The 22,016-nt window shown below is 45.7% G+C and overlaps 2 protein-coding genes across 12 annotated transcripts in view; one reads left to right on the forward strand and one right to left on the reverse strand.

The window, feature by feature from the left end:
* LOC144310386 (uncharacterized) overlaps positions 1-22,016 on the forward strand; it is an 84,998-nt gene that overhangs the window by 33,027 nt on the left and 29,955 nt on the right. The gene's annotated exons all lie outside the window — the stretch shown is intronic.
* RBP7 (retinol binding protein 7) lies at positions 1,386-18,117 on the reverse strand. Of its 3 annotated transcripts, XM_077891265.1 has the most exons (5): positions 17,442-17,561; positions 15,445-15,597; positions 4,375-4,553; positions 4,154-4,255; positions 1,386-1,632 (listed from the first exon to the last, which is right to left on the reverse strand). In XM_077891265.1, exons 1-5 carry the CDS (start codon positions 17,512-17,514, stop codon positions 1,582-1,584), a joined length of 558 nt encoding a protein of 185 aa, XP_077747391.1. In that variant the 5' UTR covers positions 17,515-17,561; the 3' UTR covers positions 1,386-1,581. The 3 variants fall into 3 exon arrangements, with proteins under 3 accessions (XP_077747391.1, XP_077747393.1, XP_077747392.1); XM_077891267.1 differs by lacking the exons at positions 15,445-15,597; positions 17,442-17,561 and adding an exon at positions 17,915-18,117; XM_077891266.1 differs by lacking the exon at positions 15,445-15,597 and having other exon boundaries at positions 17,442-17,575.

The raw sequence follows: 22,016 nt of genomic DNA on the forward strand, positions 1-22,016 counted from the left end.
CTCCCTGAAACCACCCCCACATCCTGCCAATTCTCAGCCACACACTCGCTGTCTGTCCTTGCTCACCTCCACCCGTGGCACACCCTGGGGGCAACCAGCCGTGCACCCCCCCTTCCTCCCTGAGGCAGATGGATCCATCTTGACTTATTGCTGCCTTGGGCATCTCCCCGAGCGCCCACCACTGCCTGGACCCTGAAATGTGTCCTGCCTTCCCTTCCCTGATGCCACCCTGTTTCTCCAGCCCCTCTGGTCCCCCCTGCTAGCACCCTTTTGTACCTCAATTTGTCTCTTCTTACTTGGACACAATGTCCCCAGGGCGCCTGGCTGGCTCAGTCGGTAGAACACGCCACTCTTGATCTCAGGGTTGTAAGTTCAAGCCTACCTTAAGTGTAGAGATCACATATAAATAAAATCATAAGCAAACAAACAATGTCCCAGGCAATTCCATCCATATGCAGTTTATGTGCTTGACATTGTCTCCTGATGGCTGAACTTACACCAGGCACAGGTCCCTCAAAAGCCAGAGCTCATTCTTCTGTTTGTGTTGTCTTCTTTCTGATTAGCTTCAACCTTCTTTCCTATAGTCGCCTCAACCCCAAATAGAGCATCTTCCTTGATTTCCCCTTCCATCATCCCAACCTTGGACGATGGATTCTGAGTCCTAAGTAATTAGCTATTTCTCTCCAGCCCTGAGCCCATTCACTGTATTTGAGACTTGGGCGCCAGGCACTCCTGACCACCACCACCTCACACTGGGATTGCTAGCAGTGCTTTCTAAACTGGTGCCTGCATTGCGTCCCACACCGCTAGTCCCTTCTTCCACATGCATTTGGGGTTCCCTTCTGTGAGCCAGCTGGCTGTGCAGATCTCCTGCTTCATGCCAGTCACCATCTCCCTATTACTTTGGGGACAAATCTTACCTCTGTAAGCCAGTGTTCAAGATTCTTCCTAATTGTGCCCCTGCCTGCCTTCCCTGCCAGTCTCCCCTGACATCTCTTGCCGCTCCACCCATGTATACCCCTGCTGTAGCAAAAACAATCTTTCAGTTCCTCAAACATGCCTCCAACTTAACCCCCAGGCATTTACCTAGAATGCTTCCCGATGCTTCCTGCCTACCTTTGCTTCAGTTTGGAGCCTAGAGATCGCCTCCGCTACCCCTGACCCCTGCCACCACTCACCCATCCCCAAAAGTCAGGCTTCCCCTACTGAGCTCTCATAGCTGCCTGTACTTATCACTGCTGGATGTTCAGACTGCTTGTTTTGCCCATTTTCCTCACTAAACCTTGACGACAGAATTACATCCTGCTCATTAGTGTGTCCATAGTGCCCCTAGAAGGCTTTCAAACACTTAAAATAATGGGGTATGCTAAATTTAGGAGAAAAAGTCAGAGTCATTGGACAGGTTTATTGAACTGAACGTCTTCCCATAATCTGAGTAAATGGCTTCTGGTATAGGCTGTAGGACAGGTCTCTGACCACAAGTTCCCATCACCAAACCAGGACAGATTAGCATCTCTTCATTTTAGAATAGAATTCAACATTCAACTGCAGTCACACGTGGGTTCTGTTGCTGGACGCAGTTCAGGCTCTCTGGAACGTCTGTTTACACACTTGGCCTTCACAGAACATTTCCTAGGTATATGGAGGAATGGAAGGAGAAAGAAGATGAGTGGGCACATGGAAATAATAATAATAATTATTATTATTCACAACACTTCTGACACCAAAAACTTGGTATCTTTTCCAACAGGGCCTCCAACAATTCAATTCGATTCTGACACTAACAACCTAGAGTTAGTGCAGGCTCAGTTAAGGGCTCAGTCTCAAAAACTGCCCCTACTGGGCAGCCTGGGTGGCTCAGCAGTTTGGCACCTGCCTTCAGCCCAGGGCGTGATCCTGGAGACCCGGGATCGAGTCCCATACCAGGCTCCCTGCGTGGAGCCTGTGTCTCCCTTTGCCTGCGTCTCTGCCTCTCTCTCTCTCTCTCTCTCTCTCTCTTTCTGTGACTCTCATGAATAAATAAATAAAATATAAAAAAAAAAAACTGCCCCTACTTCAGACATCAATCACCAGTCCTAGGCCACCCGAACTTCTGATCGACCAGCTATTAATGGGATTCCCATGACCCCCTCCTCAGTTTCAGTAATTTGCTAGAACACCTCACAGAAACACTATTTACAGATTTACTATAAAGGATACAGCCAAATAGGGAGATGCAGGACACAGTATGGGGGTTCCATGCTCCCTCCAGGAATGCTATTCTCCCAGCAAGTCAATGTTTTCACCAACTAGGAAGCTCTTCGAATTCTCTCAGTTAGGGATGTTTCCGGAGGTTTTGCTATGTAGGCATGACTGATTAAATCTTTGCCCATCTGAGGGATTGTAGCCACCAATCATCTCATTAGTCTACAGGAGACACTCGTTAATTACTCTGGAGACACCAAGGGTTTTAGGAGCCAGGTACAAAGACCAAATACTTATTCTCTATTATATCACAGCATGGAGGGATTGTCCTGTGAGTATCCTTCTCCCCTCTGCTTGGGCAGAGTTCACGGATATGCCATGGGAGGATGCATGCAATTTGAACATACTTCTTAGAGCAACTAATCTGTATCCTCAAATGTATTTGTGTTTTCTTTGAAATTCTGTATTACATTTTTGTGATGGCAAGTTTCTTAATTTTGTTTCTATTTTCAGAAGAGTGTAAGATTGATCTAAAATTTTTAAAAATTTTTTAAGTATGCTCCACACCTAACGTGGGGTGTGAACTCACAACCCTGAGACCATGAGTGGCATGCTCTATGTCTGAGCCAGTCAGGCACCCCAAGAATCAAAATATCTCCAATGCCCTTGTAATCAAAGACTACCCAGACCCTCAAAGACCACCCACATCCAGTTTTAAGATAAATGCTCTAATTTTGTTTCCACGGGTCTTTTGGCTTAGATTTCACGTACATTGAGGCAAAAAGGCACAGAGTTGAAAGTACACATTTTTGTCAGACCTGGATTTGAATCTCTACTTGGCAGCCTCGGGAAATTTCTAAATCTCAATCTCTAAATTTGTAAATGGGGAAAAATAGTGTCCCTTTCACAGGACTGTCTTGGAGACCAAGTGAGATAATGCACAAAGATTTAGCACAGTAATTGAGCACAAAAGCATCGCTCAAAGGATGTAAGCTGTTATGATATATATGGCAGGAAGCAATTCTCTTTTAAAAAGCCATAATTAAGCTTTGATATACAATTTTATACCTTCTCTTTTCTTTATTTTTCTTAAGTAGGCTCCACACCCACCATGGAACCCAATGTGAGGCTTAAACTCAATCCTGAGATCAAGACCTGAGCCAAAATTGAGTTGAACACTCAACCATCTGAGCCCCCCAGGTGCCTCTATACCTTCTAAGTTATATTTAGAAATTATTGATCAGCTTGAGCTGTAACCTGTATGCTCATGAAGTGCTGGTAGCATCAGCAATGAGACAATCTTTTGGAAATGGGTATGGCAACTAAGTTGAGCAGCAATAATATGTGTGCCTCTAACAATGATACTCCCTGTGGATTCTTCCTAAGGAAATCAGTCCATTGATGCAAAAAGCTCTATTTACATGAATATAAGCAATAGCAGAAAACACCCTTAAACAATATTCCTGGACACTGAAATTATGGAAATGTTTTCCAAAAATGATAGTTCACCAACCTGATAGAATATTATGCAGCCAGTTTGCTACTTTATTATGCATATATATGTATATATAAATATTTTAATATAGTATATATATTTTTCAATTAATATATGATGAATTCAACAAGAAAGTTATTTTATGGGCAGCCCAGGTGGCTCAGTGGTTTAGTGCCATCTTCCCCCCACGGCGTGATCCTGGAGACCCGGGACTGAGTCCTGCATCGGGCTCCCTGCATGGAGCCTGCTTCTCCCTCTGCCTGTGTCTCTGCCTCTCTCTCTCTCTCTCTCTCTCTCTGTGTCTCCCATGAATAAATAAATAAAATATTTTTTTAAAGAAAAAGATAAAAGCAGAACACTCTGGCAGAGCCTGGGAGGTAACCCACATGCCAAATCAAAAACAGTGGGTTGGAATGGTGGGAACTTTCATGCCGCATAGTCCCATTAGATGCAAGAACAAAATGTAGTAAGTACCAAGTGGAGTTTGTCTCCTTCCATCCAGTGGGTCCAGCCTCTGTTCTTCTTCTCCCCCTTCTGGATACAGGTGAGTCTGTCATTGTCCCAAGTGACCAAGCTCTGGATGAGAGAGGGGAGAAGATGCTGGTTTGCTCTGGCAGGCTCCTCAACTGGTACCAAGAAGGCCCAGTTAATCTTGCAAAATCAAGAGCCTATGCTATCATTTGAATTTTTTTTACCTTGCATTTTCTGTTATCCAGGCCTTTATTATCCTCATCAAATTCTTCTCCAACTTTAAATGTAACAAGGTAGTTCCTCAAGCTGCTGTAGGTGTGGATGGTAAAAGAATCTTCGTTCTGCTCAATCACTTTCTGTGGCTTCAGCAACTTGGCTATCTTACGAGTAGCAAAGTCAATACCTTAAAAACAATTTTTAAAAAAGAAAAGAAGTCTCAATATTCACTCAAGATGCAAAAGCTAAGAATTTGGCAGCTGTCCTCAAAAATCATTGTATTTCATCGCTAGTGTTTCTTTTAGCATTTCAATGCCACTTGTTGCCGAAATTGGATCTGTGGGGAGTTATCCTGGCAAAGCTCCATTCAAAGGCTTGATCAAAAAGCTGGAACAGCTTTCAGGGAAGAGTCATTGGCTGGCTGTGGCTTAGGTAATGGATTTGAAGCTGGACCAGAAGGAAGCAGTTCTGGGAGTCCCCCCAGAGGCAGACAAGAGGACAAAGAAGCCATGGGGACAGGACTCAGGCCCCAACACAAACAAACTCAAATGCAGCAACTCTGCCTTTGTCTGCTTTATGTATTTACACTTTGAATTAAGACAGCATTTGTTCGTTGTTGTTTTTAAAGATTTTATTTATTTATTCATGAGAGACACAGAGAGAGGCAGAGACACAGGCAGAGGGAGAAGCAGGCTCCATGCAGGGAGCCCGATGCGGGACTTGATCCCTAAACTGGGATCATGCCCTGAGCCAAGGCAGATGCCCAACCACTGAGCCACCCAGGCGTCCCAAGACAGCATTTGTTATATACAATTGATGAATCACTGAACTCTAATGATCACTGAACTTCTAATACACTGTTAATTAACTGAATTTAAATAAAATTTAAAAAAAATTTTAAGACTGCATTTGGACAGTTTCTAAACAACAACAAAAGTCAAAAGCCACTGTAAAGATGCATATACTTCTATACAAATCTTTTTTTTAAAGATTTTAATTATTTGAGAGAAAGAGAGAGAGAGTGTGAGAGCATGAGCTAGGGGAAGGGCAGAGAGAGGGAGAAGCAGACTCCCCACTAAGCAGGGAGCCCTGGCATGGAGGGGTGGGGGCTTAATCCCAGGACCCTGGAATCATGACCTGAGCCGAAGGCAGATGTCCAATGGACTGAACCCCCCAGGTACCCCCATTTAAAAATCTTTAATAGGGCAGCCCAGGTGGCCCAGGGTGAGATCCTGGAGACCCGGGACCAAGTCCCACGTCGGGACCCCTGCTTGGGGCCTGCTTCTCCCTCTGCCTGTGTCTCTGCCTCTCTTTCTGTGTCTCTCATGAATAAATAGAATAAAATCTTTTATTTATTTTTTTAGACAAAATCTTTTTTTTTAGGCAGAGGGAGAAGCAGGCTCCATGCACCGGAGCGCCAAAGGCAGGCGCTAAACCGCTGTGCCACCCAGGGATCCCTAGACAAAACCTTTTAAAAAAATCTTTAATAAACTTTGAAACAGTTACACAAGGAAACATGGAATGCTGAGAAGATCCAGGTTTGTTTGTTTGTTTATTTTTTAAGATTCGGGTTTTAATATAGACAGTGGATTTAAACCCCATTTCCCTTTTAGTAGCTTTGAGCACATTATGTAGCTAAAGGCAACTGTTGCTGTTTTATTTTATTTTTAATTACATAATCTCTACACCCAACTTGGGGCTCAAACTCAAAACCCCATGATCAAGAGTCACATGCTCTACTGATGGAGACAGTCAGGCAACTGTTGCTATCTTAAGTAGCGTAGCCAGGTGACACTTTAGTCAGGAGTTAAATGAGGTGAAGAAGCAAACCATGCAGATTTCTGGGGAGAGGCAAATGTCACAGGGAGCCCAGGGACATCAAGGACGGGTGTGCCAGGTGGTCTCAGGAACCACCAGGAGTTTGGCATGACTGGAGCAGAAGGAGGGAGATGAGGGGAAAGGATCTTGAGATGAAATGTGGGGCTACCATGAGGACCACTGAGCTCTAACTCCAAGAAAATGAAGTCAGATGGGTGCCACCGGACTGTTAGGAGCAGATGACATGGTCTAATTGGCAGGCAGCCACCACTGTACGCTGACTCACCACTTGGACATTTTTTTTAAGATTTTATTTATTTATTCATAGAGACACAGAGAGAGAGAGAGAGAGAGAGGCAGAGACACAGGCACATGGAGAAGCAGGCTCCACACTGAGAGCCCGACATGGGACTCGACCCAGGGTCTCCAGGACCACGCCCTGGGCTGCAGGCAGTGCCAAACCGCTGCGCCACCGGGGCTGCCCCACCTGGACATTTCTTTTTTCTTTTTTTTAATTTTTATTTATTTATGATAGTCACAGAGAGAGAGAGAGAGAGAGAGGCAGAGACACAGGCAGAGGGAGAAGCAGGCTCCATGCACCAGGAGCCCGACGTGGGATTCGATCCCGGGTCTCCAGGATCGTGCCCTGGGCCAAAGGCAGGCGCCAAACCACTGCGCCACCCAGGGTTCCCCACCTGGACATTTCTATGAGCTACAGGGCACACACGATTCTCCCATTTAGGGATTATCCTATTATGTAAAATAAAGTTCCAGGAATCTTCACTTCTTCAGAAGCTTACATGACTCATTGAAGGTAGTTTGGTTCCAAGGTTGACTCCTGTTTTATTTTCTTATTTTTATTTTATTTTTTTAAGGTTTTATTTAATTTTTTTTTAAGTAATCTCTACATCCAACATGGAGTTCAAACTTACAACCCCGGGATCAGGAAGGAGTCACATGCACCACTGACTGAACCAGCCAAGTGCTGATCCCTGTTTTAATTTGTTTGCCTAACAGATTTCCTTTTCATCCGACATGAACTGCCACTCAGGACTTCACACTGCCATTTCCAGTTCAGAAAACTCGGCCAAGCATTGAGCAGGGCTCCTTCAGCATCTCATTAGCCCCACCCATTTCTAAGCTCAAAAATAATATAAATGTCCTTATTTTGAGAAAACTCTATTTTTATTTTTCACACCTAGAATGCAAAGTTTTAGCTTGAGCTACAAGTGATCCAGTCTTTACTGTTTTTTTTTTTCTTTCTTTACTGGTTTTTAGCCATGTTTAAGCATTGAGGCTAAATCCTTAAAATATTTATCCCATTATTAAATAGACCAAGTCAAATTTAAAATAGTTATTGCTGGGCAGCCTGGGTGGCTCAGCAGTTTAGCGCCACCTTCAGCCCAGAGCGTGATCCTGGAGACCCGGGTTTGAGTCCCATGTCGTCGGGCTCCCTGCATGGAGCGTGCTTCTCCCTCCGCCTGTGTTTCTGCCTCTCTGTCTCTCATGAATAAATGAATTTTTAAAATCTTAAAAATAATAATAATAATAAGGGCAGCCCAGGGGCTCAGTGGTTTAGCGCCACCTTCAGCCCAGGGCCTTATCTTGGAGACCCGGGATTGAGTCCCACGTTGGGCTCCCTGCATGGAGCCTGCTTCTCCCTCTGCCTGTGTCTCTGCCTCTCTCTCTCTCTCTCTCTCTCTCTCTCTCTCTTTCTCTCTCTGTCTCTCACGAATAAATAAATAAAAACTTTTTAAAAAAATGTGTGAAGTGATTCGTTGCCAGTAATTTGTAATCTGTACTACCATGTTGTAACATTGTTACCTAGGTTTGCAGTTTTCAGGCTGGCCTTTTTAAAGGTCAAAATTTATTTTTTAAAAAATATTTTATTTATATATTTGAGATAGCATGTGTGAGAGGAAGGCCAGAGGGAGAGGGAGTAGTAGCTCCCCAATGAGCTCAGAGCCCCACAAGGGGCTCTATCCCAGTACCCTGAGATCATGACCTGAGCCAAGGTCAGGCACTTAACCGACTAAACCACCCAGATGCCCCTGAAGATCAAAATTTAAATCAGCTTAAAGTCTGGTTAATTTCTTCCAGTTCCGGTTTGCTGTGACCTCGGTGGTCCAAATGGCTTTTGTGCTCATAAGGCTTTTATCCCGGCAAGCCATGCTTTTCCATACTATTAGGTTTCATTTTTTTTTGTTTTTTTTTTAAGATTTTATTTATTTATTCATGAGAGACAGGAAGAGAAGCAGAGACACAGGCAGAGAGAGAAGCAGGCTCTATGCAGGGAGCCCGATGTGGGACTCGATCCCAGAACCCCGGGATCACAACCTGAGCTGAAGGCAGATGGTCAACCACTGAGCCACCCAGGCGCCCCACTATTAGGTTTAAGTAGGAAAGAAGACATCCATGCAGAAGGAAGAGAGGATCTAACTGTAACCCACTTCTAATCTAACCCACTTCTAATCTTGAGGCAATGTGGGTTTGGGAGCCATGAGAAAGTGGTTTTATTTATTTTTTAATATTTTATTTATTTCTGAGAGAGAGAGAGAGAGGCAGAGACACAGGCAGAGGGAGAAGCAGGCTCCACGCAGGGAGCCTGACGTGGGACTCGATCCCGGGTCTCCAGGATCACGCCCTGGGCTGAAGGCGGTGCTAAACCGCTGAACCACCAGGGCTGCCCAAGAAAGTGGTCTTAAATCCCAGTTTATGTGGTGATCTTGGGCAAGCTGATCACACTACCACCTTCTGGGGCCACAGTGGGATTGAGGAGGATGACAGAGACAAAGCAGTGGGCACCTGCAGGCATCAACTGGTTCTTTCCTGCCTGGAGCTTCACACATCAACAACTGGTTCTTTCCTGCCTGGGTCTCCCTTGGCTACTGTGGGGCCCAGCAGGAGCTCCCAAACCCCAGGCTAGCTCCCCCAGACTTTAAAACACAGGTGACTTTCTTCTTTGTCCAAACTCCTGCTGAAATTTGGCAGAAGCTAGGAAAGAGCAATGTTAGAACCACGCTGGGGAGCTGCGAGATCAGTTCCAATAGGAGTCATTGTCCCCCCTCAAGAGAGACGCTGGCCGGGGCACATCACAGGATGTGTTGCTGAGTGTTCTCTGATTACTTACCTGACTCATCGCTGCTCACAGGAATTTACCTCACTTTTACTTTAAAAAAAAAAAAAGAGGCCATCACCCACTTTATCTTTCTACCCCATTCAGTATAAAGATCTAACTAGCGTTCTCTGTGATTTTTTCTTTTTTCCTTCTCTTTTTTATTTTTTAAGATTTTACCAATCCACTCTTGAGAGACACAGAGAGACAGAGACATAGGTAGCGGGAGAAGCAGGCTTCCTGCAGGGAGCCCAATGCAGAACTCAATCCCAGGACCCCAGGATCATGACCTGAGCAGACCTTAAACCATGCAGGCACTTCTCTCTATGATTTTCTTATGGAATGTACTTTCCTTATATGTATGTGGAAAAAAAACATTGACGAGGGCAGCCCCAGTGGCGCAGCAGTTTAGTGCCGCCTGCAGCCCAGGGCATGATCCTGGAGACCCTGGATCGAGTCCCGCGTCGGGCTCTCTGCGTCGAGTCTGCTTCTCCCTCTGCCTGTGTCTCTGCCTCTCTCTCTCTCTCTCTCTCTCTGCATCTCTATGAATAAATAAATAAAAAATCTTAAAAAAAATAAAAAAAAACATTGACGATACACTGTATATTCAAGTAGATCAGTAACATCCAGGGTTGTTGGCTTAATTCTCAAGATAAAACTTAATATTTAGGGATCCCTGGGTGGCTCAGCGGTTTAGCGCCTGCCTTCGGTCCAGGGCATGATCCTGGAGACCCGGGATTGAGTCCCATGTCGGGCTCCCTGCATGGAGCCTGCTTCTCCCTCTGTCTGTGTCTCTGCCTCTCTCTCTCTCTCTCTCTCTGTATCTCTCAAGAATAAATAAAAATCTTTAAAAAAAAAACTTAATATTTATAGCATTATGTAAGTAGCCATTCTAGTATTAAAAGTATAACATAAAGACTTAGTACTTAAATCAGATCTGAGGCTTCGACAGAGTTGCTGGGCTTTCAGGAGATAGTTTTCAATTAAACTGATCTCCCAGATTCTGGTCTGAAAAACTCTCCTTATTTTATAAAAGAAAAATATGCCAAGTTAACCCTAATCCTGAATAATTCTAAAACTGCATGGCTCCCTTATTGTTTAAGCCAATACTTTAATTAGAAAAAGAGGGATTCCCTGGGTGGCACAGCGGTTTAGCGCCTGCCTTTGGCCCAGGGCAGGATCCTGGAGACCTGGGATCGAATCCCACGTCAGGCTCCCGGTGCATGGAGCCTGCTTCTCCCTCTGCCTATGTCTCTGCCTCTCTCTCTCTCTCTCTCTCTCTCTCTCTGTGACTATCATAAAAAAAAAAATTAAAAAGAAAAAGAACACCTCCCAGTGGCTGGGTGGCTAAGTGGTTGAGGGTCTGCCTTCAGCTCAGGTTGTGATCCCAGGGTCCTGGGACAGAATTCTGCATTGGGCTCCCTGCATGGAGCCTGTTTCTCCCTCCGCCTGTATCTCTCTGTTTCTCATGAATAAATAAATAAAATCTTGAAAAACAATACCTAAACCAAAGGCAAAGAATCTGCACACGCCTTCCTGATTTAGATAATTTGCCCCTACAAATCCCATAATTGCCCTTTTAACTTAGGAGCCCTGCTTTTTCTATTCATGAAACCTAGGTAGGTTGTCCTCCTGTCCTCACTCTGAAAGTTAAGTGCTGGTAGTTTAAGTTGATGATGATTTAATACCTAGAATGGAAGGTTTCCATTTTGTACCTTTATCCAAAGAATACCATTTTCTCCCCCATATTTATGTGAGTCATATCTTACACTTGTAGGATGTCTCTTATCATTTGCTTTTTCCTTGCTGTGTTGCATTTATTAAACACACACCTAGTGTATGCAAAGCCGTAGGGCAGGGAAGTTGCCCTGCCTCTCCCTGGAATAGGAAATCTCAGACGGCAAGCACTTTGCTTCTTTATACACCTTCTTGCCACCCCTAATACACAGAAAGTGCCTAAGTGATATTTGTTATTGGATTGAACTTGAAGAGACCCCTGGAGCTTGTTGAACAGTAGCTTTAAGGAAAGACATACTTTCTTAATGGCTGTGGCACTACCTTCCCTCTCGCAGGGAAATGAAATAGTTAAATACTTTTTACTGGGGGTGGGAGTAAAGGTAGAAAGATCAAACTTATAAATGCACAGTCCCTGTACTTAAGGAATTTATAACCAAGAAGGAAGGTGAAAACAGAATAATCAGTCTCCCTTTAAGAAGAGAATCTGAGACAACCTACAGAGTGGGAGAAGATATTTGCAAATGACATATCAGGTAAAGGGCTAGTATCCAAGATCTATAAAGAACTTATCAAACTCAACACCCAAGAAACAAACAATCCAGTCTGACTAGAATGGGCAAAAGACATGAACAGATATTTCTCCAAAGAAGACCTACACATGGCCAACAGACAGATGAAAAAATGCTCCACATCACTTCCCATCAGGGAAATAAAAATCAAAACCACAATGAGATACCTCACACCAGTGAGAATAGCGAAAATTAACAAGACAGGAAACAATAAATTTTGGAGAGGATGTGGAGAAGGGAGAACTCTCCTGTACTGTTGGTGGGAATGCAAACTAGTGCAGCCACTCTGGAAAACAGTGTGGACGTTCCTCAAGAAGTTAAAAATAGAGCTACCCTACAATCCATCATCTGCACTACTGGGTATTCACCCCAGAGATACAGATGCAGTGAAACGATGGGACACCTGCACCCCAATGTTCATAGCAGCAATACCCACAATAGCCAAACTGTGGAAGGAGTCACAATGATCTTTGACAGATGAATGGATAAAGAAGATATATATATCTCAGCCATCAGAAAGGACAAATACCATTTACATTGATGTAGATGGAGCTGGAGGGTATTATGCTGAATGAAATAAGTCAGTCGGAGAAAGATAATCATCATATGGTTTCACTCACTTGTGGAATATGAGAAATAGTGAAAGGTACCATAAGGGTAAGGAGGGAAACTGAGTGGGAAAAAATTAGAGAGGAAGACAAATCATGAGAGATTGCCAACTCTGGGAAACAAAGGGTTGCAGAAGGGGAGGTGGGGGGGGGGTAACTGGATGACAGGCACTAAGGAAGGCACTTGATGGGATGAGCACTGGGTGTTATACCATATGTTGGTAAGTTGAATTTAAATAATATATATAAGGATGCCTGGGTGGCTCAGCAGTTGAGCATCTGCCCTTGGCTCAAGGCATAGTCCTCGGGGTTCCAGGATCGAGTCCCACGTCGGGCTCCCTGCATGGAGCCTGCCTCTCCCTCTGCCTGTGTCTCTGCCTCTCTCTCTCTCTCTCTTTCTGTGTCTCTCATGAATAAATAAATAAAATCTTTTTTTTTTTAATTTTTATTTATTTATGATAGTTACAGAGAGAGAGAGAGAGAGGCAGAGACACAGGCAGAGGGAGAAGCAGGCTCCATGCACCGGGAGCCCGATGTGGGATTCGGTCCCGGGTCTCCAGAATCGCGCCCTGGGCCGAAGGCAGGCGCCAAACCGCTGCGCCACCCAGGGATCCCAATAAATAAAATCTTTTAAAGGGATCCCTGGGTGGCTCAGCGGTTTAGCCCCTGCCTTCAGCCCAGGGCGTGATCCTGGAGTCCCCGGATCAAGTCCCACATCGGGCTCCCTGCATGGAGCCTGCTTCTCCCTCTGTCAGTGTCTCTGCCTCTCTCTCACACATCTCTGTGTTTCTCATGAATAAATAAAATCTTTAAAAAAAAATCTTTTTAAAAATATATTTTTTAAAAGGAAGAGAATCTGCTCCAAAGGAAAATTGAAAACAATCCTTTAAAAAAATATATGTTATTTATCTGAGAGACAGAGAGAGTGCACACAAATGGGGGGAGAGCCCCATGCAGGACTCAATCCCAAAGCAAAGGCTTAATCCCAAGGCAGATGCTTAACTGACTGAGCCACCCAGGTGCCCTGAAAACAATCCCCTTGAACCTAGAAGTACCTTAATTATTCTAGTTCTATGTCATAAATTCCTCTTACGTGCTTATTTATTGAAGAATCTAAACATAGGGCAGCGCCGGTGGCTCAGCGGTTTAGTGCCACCTTCTGCCGAGGGTGTGATCCTGGAGACCGGGGTCGAGTCCCATGTTGGGCTCCCTGCATGGAGTCTGCTTCTCCCTCTGCCTGTGTCTCTGCCTCTCTCTCTGTGTCTCTCATGAATAAATAAATAAGTTCTTTTTTTTTTTTTTTAAAGAATCTAAACATAAGACATTGTATAATTTACTAAGCACTTTGTTAAATATTCATCCAGGATAGACGGCTTAAGCTCAGTTTTTCAGCAAAAGGGACAGATTTCCTGGTTGTATATTCCTCCTAACTAATGAAAAAAGATAAGGATTCTCTGGTATTTATTATAGGAGCTCTCTGAACTCACCCAAAGTATAAACTCTGTGTTGAAAAAATATGTTTTAGGGACGCCTGGGTGGCTCAGCAGTTAAGCGGCTGCCTTTGGCTCAGCGTGTGATCCTGGAGTCCCACCTCAGGCTCCTGCAGGGAGCCTGCTTCTCCCTATGCCTCTGTCTCTGTCGCTCACTCTCTCTATGTCTCTCGTGAATAAATAAACAAAATCTTTAACAAAAGAAAACATAAGGAAGAGAAAATACATGAACAACTCTACACTGTATTTATAAAAAAAAAATCCTCATATAAGTAGACCCACATAGTTCAAACTGGGTGTTCAGAGTCAACTGTAGTCAACATTCTGCAGTTGTCCCAAGGATGATTTGATGCATCAAAGAGAAGCACTTCTTAAATTTTAATTTGCATCTGAATCACCTGAGAACCTGGGATCTGGAGGGGGGCTCAGAGTCCACTGGCTAAGAAGCTCCTGCTAGTTCTGAGTAACAAAACCCTACACTCATCTCGTCCTGAGCCCCTAATCTGCCCAGGGGAATACAAGATGACCCTAGAGTCTGTCTTCTTTATGATTTGTGCCAGATCACTTTCTTCCAAGCTTGTGAGGACCTGGCAATAGGTTTTTTGTTTTTTGTTTTTTTGGCAATAGGTTTTAAGTCTAATTTCAGCTATCGTATAAAATGCATGAGATATCTTGGTTTGTAATTCAGATACTTAGAATATCAGATCTGGTCTAACTACCTCATTTAACAAAAGGGGAGGGATCCCTGGGTGGCTCGGCGGTTTAGCGCCTGCCTTCTGCCCGGGGTGTGATCCTGAAGACCCAGGATCGAGTCCCAGTCCCACGTCAGGCTCCCTGCATGGAGCCTGCTTCTCTCTCTGCCTGTGTCTCTGCCTCCCTCTCTCTCTGTGTCTCTCATGAATTAATAAATAAAATCTTTAAACAAAAAAACAAAAGGGGAAACTAAAGGAACTCAGAAGTTATGTAACTTTGGTTCTATTACCAACAATCAACGGCTGAACGAGCTGGGTTTCCGGTGTGGCGATCTGTTAACACTAACCAGCTTCTCTGTTCCAGAAATCCCTCTCACACTTACATTTCTTTTGGAAAACAGATTGCAAGTAAGAGTTCATGTGTTATCTGGATTCAATATCTTTCTGGAGCCTGAACCAAGAGTAAGAATAGGGGTTGTGAGGCAGGATGTTGACTCAATACTGTATGCCTGAATCCTCTGCGAAGTAAGTTGGATGATAAATAGCCTCTGTTAGCCTCTAGGATCTAATACAGTGGCAGATAATTTTCAAGCCCCTACTAACATCATGAAAAAAAAAAAAAGTATCAAGGGATCCTAGCAGAGCATACAGAAAAGCAAGACAGTGTGGGGACAGGTAAAGGATGATACTCTACACATGGGAAAAAACACCCATTGCAACACTCAGAAGGCTGCTTTGTGATACCCGATGGACTTAGCACAAGAAAGAGGTCTTCCCACACTTGGAATGGTGACCTCCATTCCCTGTTTTATCTCAGAGGTTTGCTCTAAAAGCCATGAAATTGCCACAAATGCAGAATACAGCCAGGCAACATTCAAAGCCATCACCTGATATTTAGCCCTTTCTCCCCCATAAACTAGCCAGATAGCAGCCGGATATGTCAGGGAAGAAGGTAGAGTCACATGCCACCAGTAATTTGGAGGTGGGAAGGTAAGTAAAATATCATGACCCACTGCCTTTGGGAAAAGTAAGCATAAATTCCTACTTACGCATTAGAACCAGGAAGGAAATGGGAATCAGGTTGAAGGGTGAGCAGAATATGCCACCCCAAGAGACGCCACTCTGGCATACTGAGCACATCGAACCGACGACTATGGGGAATAAGCTGACAGAAGCAAAGCTCTCTGCCTTCCTCCATTTGCCTAAAAGCAGAACATAAATTTTTCGAATTGTCTCCCCTCCGCTCTGTTCCAGGAGAGGTAGAAGTTAGGGAAATGAGCCTGGAGATGGCGCCAGAAGAGCTACATAATACACCTTCCCAACCAGCCCGCATCTTCTGTTAGTTCCACTTCATATAATTAGTTACCTTCCTCACAATTTGCCCCCCCTAGAAGCTCCAAGTCTCCCTCTTGTCATTTCTCTACAAAGTTACTACTCTTGGCTAAGATGCTCTACAGACAGGCTCAAGTTCCAACCAGGTGTCTTTACCATGCAGGTGCAACTAAATTCTGGTGGTGAATCTGTCTTTGGTTAGTCTAATTGACAAGCCCCCCAGCCAATGAACCTAAGATAGGAAGAGGAAAGTATTTCTTTCCTTCACTCCAGGGTTTTATGCCATCTGAATCAGATTTAGCGTGAGAAGCTCCAGACTTCCCTACTTAGTGTGAGAAGGGAGGAGAGAAGCCTACCACAAGCACAGAACTCTTAAAAACTGGAGCCACAGAACTGTACATTTCAAAATGATTAAAATGGTCAATTTTATGTATGTATCTTTTACAATTTTTTAAAAAAGAAAAAAATTGGACTCGTCTCTCCCTCTCAATTTACAGATGGGGGAAACAGGCCCAGTGTCAGATCAGAAGCCAGAATGGGGCAGCCCAGGTGGCTCAGCGGTTTAGAGCCGCCTTCAGCCCAGGGCCCGATTCTGGGAGACCCAGCGTCAGGCACCCTACAAGGAGCCTGCTTCTCTCTCTCTCTCATAAATAAATGAAATTAAAAAAAAAAAAAAGCCAGAATGGCTGCCAGGTCCCCATACTCGCAGCTGCCCTAGCCCATCTGTCAAAAGTGCCACTGATTGGTGTCACAAAAGCACTTGGCACACAGGTGCTCCAATGCCCCACATCTGAAGCATGACAGGGAAAGAGCAGGACAAACTGGGAATCGGTAAGGAAGGGAGGCTTCTACCCTCCAGGGCGGGAGACACTCACGGAGCCCTCTAGGAAGCAAGGACATGGGCCAGAACCCCCACCCCCACCCCTTACACACCCCTGGTGCCTCCCGAGTCCCCTTGCCTCTGCGCAGACCAGGCTCCCGGCTCAGCGCTGCGGGGCGGAGGGGAGCAGGACGCGGGAGGGAGAAGCCCCTCCAGGTACCCACGATGGTCCCCGGGCAGGCACTGCGTCCTGGGGTCTGGGTTTCTTGTGCCCCCTCAAGCCCTTGAAGGGACAGGGGAAATCGGAAAACTAAAGGTTTCCAAAGCGGTTCCTGATCTCAGCGGCCACCAGAGTCGCCGGGGGAGGGGGGCGGGATCTCGAGCACCTGAGCGCAGTGGGGAGCTCCGGACCCGGGGAGGGGGTCGGCGACTACCCTAGCAGCGCTCCCCCCTCCCAGGTCAGGGAAACCCAGGGCCCCACCGCAGAGGCGCCGGGACGCCCCCCATCGGCAGGGCGCGCCCCCCCCCCCGGGGCCCCCCGAGTCCTCCTTGGAGGTGGCCGAGCCTCAGCTGCCTGCGGTCGGCCGGACGGGAGACTCCGCCACGGGGAGTACCCACGGGGCGGGTACAGACCGACGGCAGAGGCGGACGGACTGGCGGACTGGCGACGCGGGAGAAGGAAGGATGGTCCAGAGGAGGGACGGGAGGGACGGAGGATGAGGAGGGGGGAAGCGACGGGGGACGGGGAGCCGGGGTGCGGTGCGGGGATATTGCATGGTCGGGATAGAGACCCAGGACCGGGAGACCGGCAGGGCGCGGAGGGTGGGCGAGGGAGGGGGGGAGGGGGAGGGGGAGGCCGCCCCGCTGCCTCAGCGCCGACCCCGTCCGCCCTACCTAGGGCCAGCATGTAGCCCTCGAAGTTGTCGCTGCTGAGCAGGTTCCAGGTGCCGCTGAGGTCGGCGGGCATGGCGGGGCAGGGCGACAGTGGCGGGCGGGCGGGCGGCCGGGCCTCGGCTTATCTGCGGGCCCCGGGGGGCGGGCGGGGCGGGCGGGGTGACGGCGGCGCCGGGAGCAGCCGGCCTCCGAGGCACCTGCTGGGGAACCCCCTCCCCGCGCCTGCCTGCTCCGCCACTGTCACCCCTGCTCCCCCGGCCTCCTCCCCCTCCCTCTCTTCGTCCTCCTCCTCGTCCTCCTCTCCAACTCCAGACCCGCTGCACACCGTGTTCCGAGCCACACTTTTTTCTCTGCCTCCAAAGTGAAAATGACCAAGGGAAGCTCCTCCAAACTCACGGCATTAGCGTTTCAGCTGCAAAGGATAAGTCAATAAACCCAACTCTAGTGGTCTCCATATACATTATTTTTCTTACCTATCAAGCAGTCCTGGGATGCTGATGATTTGGCAACTCCATAAGGTGGAAGTGGCATTTCTGTGATTCTCCGGGCCTTTTATGCCTGCTGGTAACCTCACCGTCATGAATGGACTGCTGGGTTTCCAGCCAGGACATCCATGTTCAAGGGAAGAAGGAAGGGGGAAGCACCACCTGCCACTATCCCTTCATTACATTTCTGTTTACAGTCATTGGCCAAAGCTGTGCCCACTTCCAACTGGAAGGGAGCCCGAGGAAGCTGGCATCTCCTCTTCAGTCTTGACAGTAGAGAAAGGCAACAGAGAAGATGGTTGGGAATGTAGGCTAATCTACAACATTAGTCAAACACCATGCCTGGAGGCTGCCTCCAAAATTTAGAGTCTATTTCTGACCTCACCCATCAGCTCCAGACTCAAATATATGTATATTTGATATATATGTAATAACATATAAAATATACTCAAAATATTTTTATTTAAAGATTTTATTAATTTAATTTTTTAAAAGATTTTATTTATTTAATCATGAGAGACAGAAAGAGAGAGAGAGGCAGAGACACAGGCAGAGGGAGAAGCAGGCTCCATTCACAGAGTCCGACATGGGACAGGATCCTGGGTCTCCAGGATCACACCCCGGGCTGAGGGCAGTGCTAAACCACTGAGCCACTGGGGCTGCCCTATTAATTTAATTTTAATTTTTATTTTTTTAATTTAATTTTTAAAAAAGATTTGTTTATTCATGAGAGACACACAGAGAGAAGCAGAAACATAGGCAGAGGGAGAAGCAGACTCCCCATGGAGAGCCCGATGTGGGACTCGATCCCAGGACCCCAGGATCATGCCCTGAGCCAAAGGCAGATGCTCAACCACTTAGCCACTCTAGTGCCCTTAATTTAATTTAATTTAATTTAATTTAATTTAATTTAATTTAATTTAATGTAGGCTCCACAACCAATGTGGGGCTTGAACTCATGATCCTGAGATTAAGAGTCACATATTCTACCAGTTGAGCCAGCCAGGTGCCCCAAGATTTTATTTTTAAGTAATCTCTCTCTCTCTCTCTTTTGTGTGTGTGTGTGTGTGTGTGTGTGTGTGTGAGTAAAGGGATAGAAGTTTATTAAGCAAAGATACAGAGAAAGCTCTCAGCAGTGAGAAGGGTCCCAAAAGGGTTGCCTTATTTTTAAGTAATCTCTACACCCAATGTGGGGCTCAAACTTCCAACTGGGAGACCAAGATTCACATGCTCTACCAACTGAGCCAGCCAGGCACCACAGTCTCTCTATTAATAGTCAAGATTTATTGAGTGCTTACTGTGTATGTTATCACTTGTCACAAAATACTACTTCTCCAATGGTTATTTATTATGTCCATTTGACAGAGATACAAACTGAGATGGAGAGAGGTTAAATTTCCAAGGTCATACACTTGATGGAAGAGTCTAGATTCAAACTCAGACAGCCTGGCTCAGTCGGTTAAGCATCTGCCTTTGGCTCAGGTCATGGCCTCAGGGTCCTGGGATCATCCACATTAGGCTCCCTGTTCAGCAGGGAGTCTGCTTCTTCCTTTCCCTCCCCCAGGTCGTGCTTTCTCTCTCTCTCTTTGTTGCTCACTCTCTCAAGTAAATAAATAAAATCTTTTTTTTTATTCTTATTTATTTATGATAGTCACACAGAGAGAGAGAGAGAGGCAGAGACATAGGCAGAGGGAGAAGCAGGCTCCATGCACCCAGAGCCCACGTGGTATTCCATCCCGGGTCTCCAGGATCACGCCCTGGGCCAAAGGCAGGCGCTAAACCGCTGCACCACCCAGGGACCCCTAAATAAAATCTTAAAAAACAAAAACAAAAACCCAGGCAGCCTGACTTCTGAGCTCCTTTGCCACCTCTCACTGCCTTCTTGATGTCTCCACTTGGATGTCTGAAATGCATCTCAAACTGAACACATCCAGGACAGTACACAAGAGTTATTCCTCACTTTCCTCATCTCCATAAACCACATGACTGGTTTACCAGTCACCTGGTTGCTCGCTCAAGCCAAAAACCCAGGAGATACTATGGATTTCTGTCTTCTCTGCTCATCCATTTCCAATCCATTAGCAAGCCCTGTTGGTTCTGCTATCCTAACCGAAGCTGCCATCATGTCTTGCCTCCTCCCTGGCTTGCTGCTTCCACTCTGATCCCACCAAACCATTCTCCACACTACAGCTGGGGCAAGCTTTTGAGAAAAGAAATTCAGATCTTATCACTCCTCTGCTTAAAACTCATTTGGTGTTGTTCTATTTTCCTTAAAAGGAAAGGAATTTGCACTCTCTCCTATGGTTCTCCTAAGGTTCTCCTATCAAACCCTTCTTGATTTGGCTTCTGGATACTTCTCCAACAGTTTTATATTCTGTCTCCACAACTCAGGAATTCCAATCACACCAGTTTTGTTTCTTTTTTTTTTTTTTTTAAGATTTTATTTATTTATTCATGAGAGACACAAAGAGAGAGAGAGGCAGAGACACAGGCAGAGGGAGAAGCAGGCTCCATGCAGGGAGCCCGACATGGGACTTGATCCCGGGACTCCAGGATGAGCCCTGGGCCAAAGGCAGGCGCTAAACCACTGAGCCACCCAAGGATCCCCACCAGTTTTGTTTCCTTCCTCGGGGTGTTTATATATGGTGCTTCCTCTACCTGGGATGTTTTTCTCCTGTTTTTTGCAAGGTTAGCTGCTTTGGTTTCCAATTCAAAAGTCATAATTAGGGGAACAGTCTTTTCTAATCATGCTCTCCATGGAGAGGAATTTCCCCTAAACACCCTGGCCTCTTTCCAAACCTACTTCCTTCTCATGGAAGTGGGATGAGTTCTCTGCTTGGGGGGCCATGAGGGTAACCACCCATTCTGGTTTCCCCAGGACTAAAGGAGTGCCCAATACATGGGCACTACCAGAATGTATTGCCTGCCTTAGGGACAACAGCCACTGAAGAGTTTTTCTCTACTAGAGATAGATTTAATCTATCAAACATTCTAAATGCAGAGCATTTCATTTTTTTTCCTTCTGCCCTTTTGACATGGACTTGAGAGTGTATTTGTTTTACAGACCTAAACCCTCTGGTAGACTATCCCAAAGTCTAGACTGGGGACTCTTAAAAAAAAAAATGCTATATTGTCTTTTATGACAGTCTCCGAAGTCAAATGACATCATTTCCACCAGAGTCACATGCCTACCCAAATCCAAAGGGAGGTTAACTTGGACCTCATTTCTCAATGTCACATTGTAAGCAGAGCAAGTGGAATGGGAGATCTTGTAACATCCATCTTAGAAAATACATAATCTGGCATGGTTACTTATTCTGCTTTGATCCTCACACCAGGCTTCAACTTTGAACTTTTATCGGACTTTCTCAGTCCTAAAGATGCTATTTTGGGGGTGCCTGGCCAGCTCAGTCAATGGGGGATGTGACTCTTCATCTTAGGGTCATGAGTTTGAGCCCATCTTGGATGTAGAGATCACTTTTTTTTTTTAAAGATTTTATTTATTTATTCATGAGAGACACAGAGAAAGAGGCAGAGACACAGGCAGAGGAAGAAGCAGCCTCCATCCATGCAGGGAGCCTGACGTGGGACTCGATCCCGGGTCTCCAGGATCACGCCCTAGGTTGAAGGCGGCACTAAACTGCTGAGCTACCCGGGCTGCCTGTAGAGATTACTTTATTATTTTTTTTTTTTGAGATTACTTTATATATATGTATATATATATTTTTTTTTTCTGGTAGAGATTACTTTAGAAATTTTTTTTGAAGATGCTATTATTATTCTTCATTTGTTGCTTTTTTCATCTTATTTTTCAATTGGTTTAGATCTTTTTTTTTCTTTCTTTTATTCATGAGAAACATGGAGAGAAAGGCAGAGACATAGGCAGAGAGAGAGAAGCAAGCTCCTCACAGGGAGCCCAATGCAGAACTCGATCCTGGGACTGGGATCACACCCTGAGCCAAAGGCAGACGCTCAACTGTTGAGCCACCCAGGTGTCTCAGTTGGTTTACATCTTAGACAAAAAAATACTTGACTCTGATAATCTCTGAGTCACGAACAGCCTTCTGATATATTTCTGATAGCTATTTAC

Source organism: Canis aureus, chromosome 3 (assembly GCF_053574225.1).
Source record: "Canis aureus isolate CA01 chromosome 3, VMU_Caureus_v.1.0, whole genome shotgun sequence".
Classification (NCBI taxonomy): Eukaryota; Metazoa; Chordata; class Mammalia; order Carnivora; family Canidae; genus Canis; species Canis aureus.

Bases quoted from the DNA above. Each gene is read 5' to 3' on its own strand.
- RBP7 (XM_077891265.1), bottom strand. From the start codon at position 17,514: ATGCCCGCCGACCTCAGCGGCACCTGGAACCTGCTCAGCAGCGACAAC. The intron at 15,598-17,441 runs GTAGGGCGGACG...TTCTGCTTTTAG, and splicing joins GGGCTACATGCTGGCCCTAG to GCAAATGGAGGAAGGCAGAG. The intron at 4,554-15,444 runs GTAAGTAGGAAT...ATTGTTTTTAAG, and splicing joins TTCCTTCCTGGTTCTAATGC to GTATTGACTTTGCTACTCGT.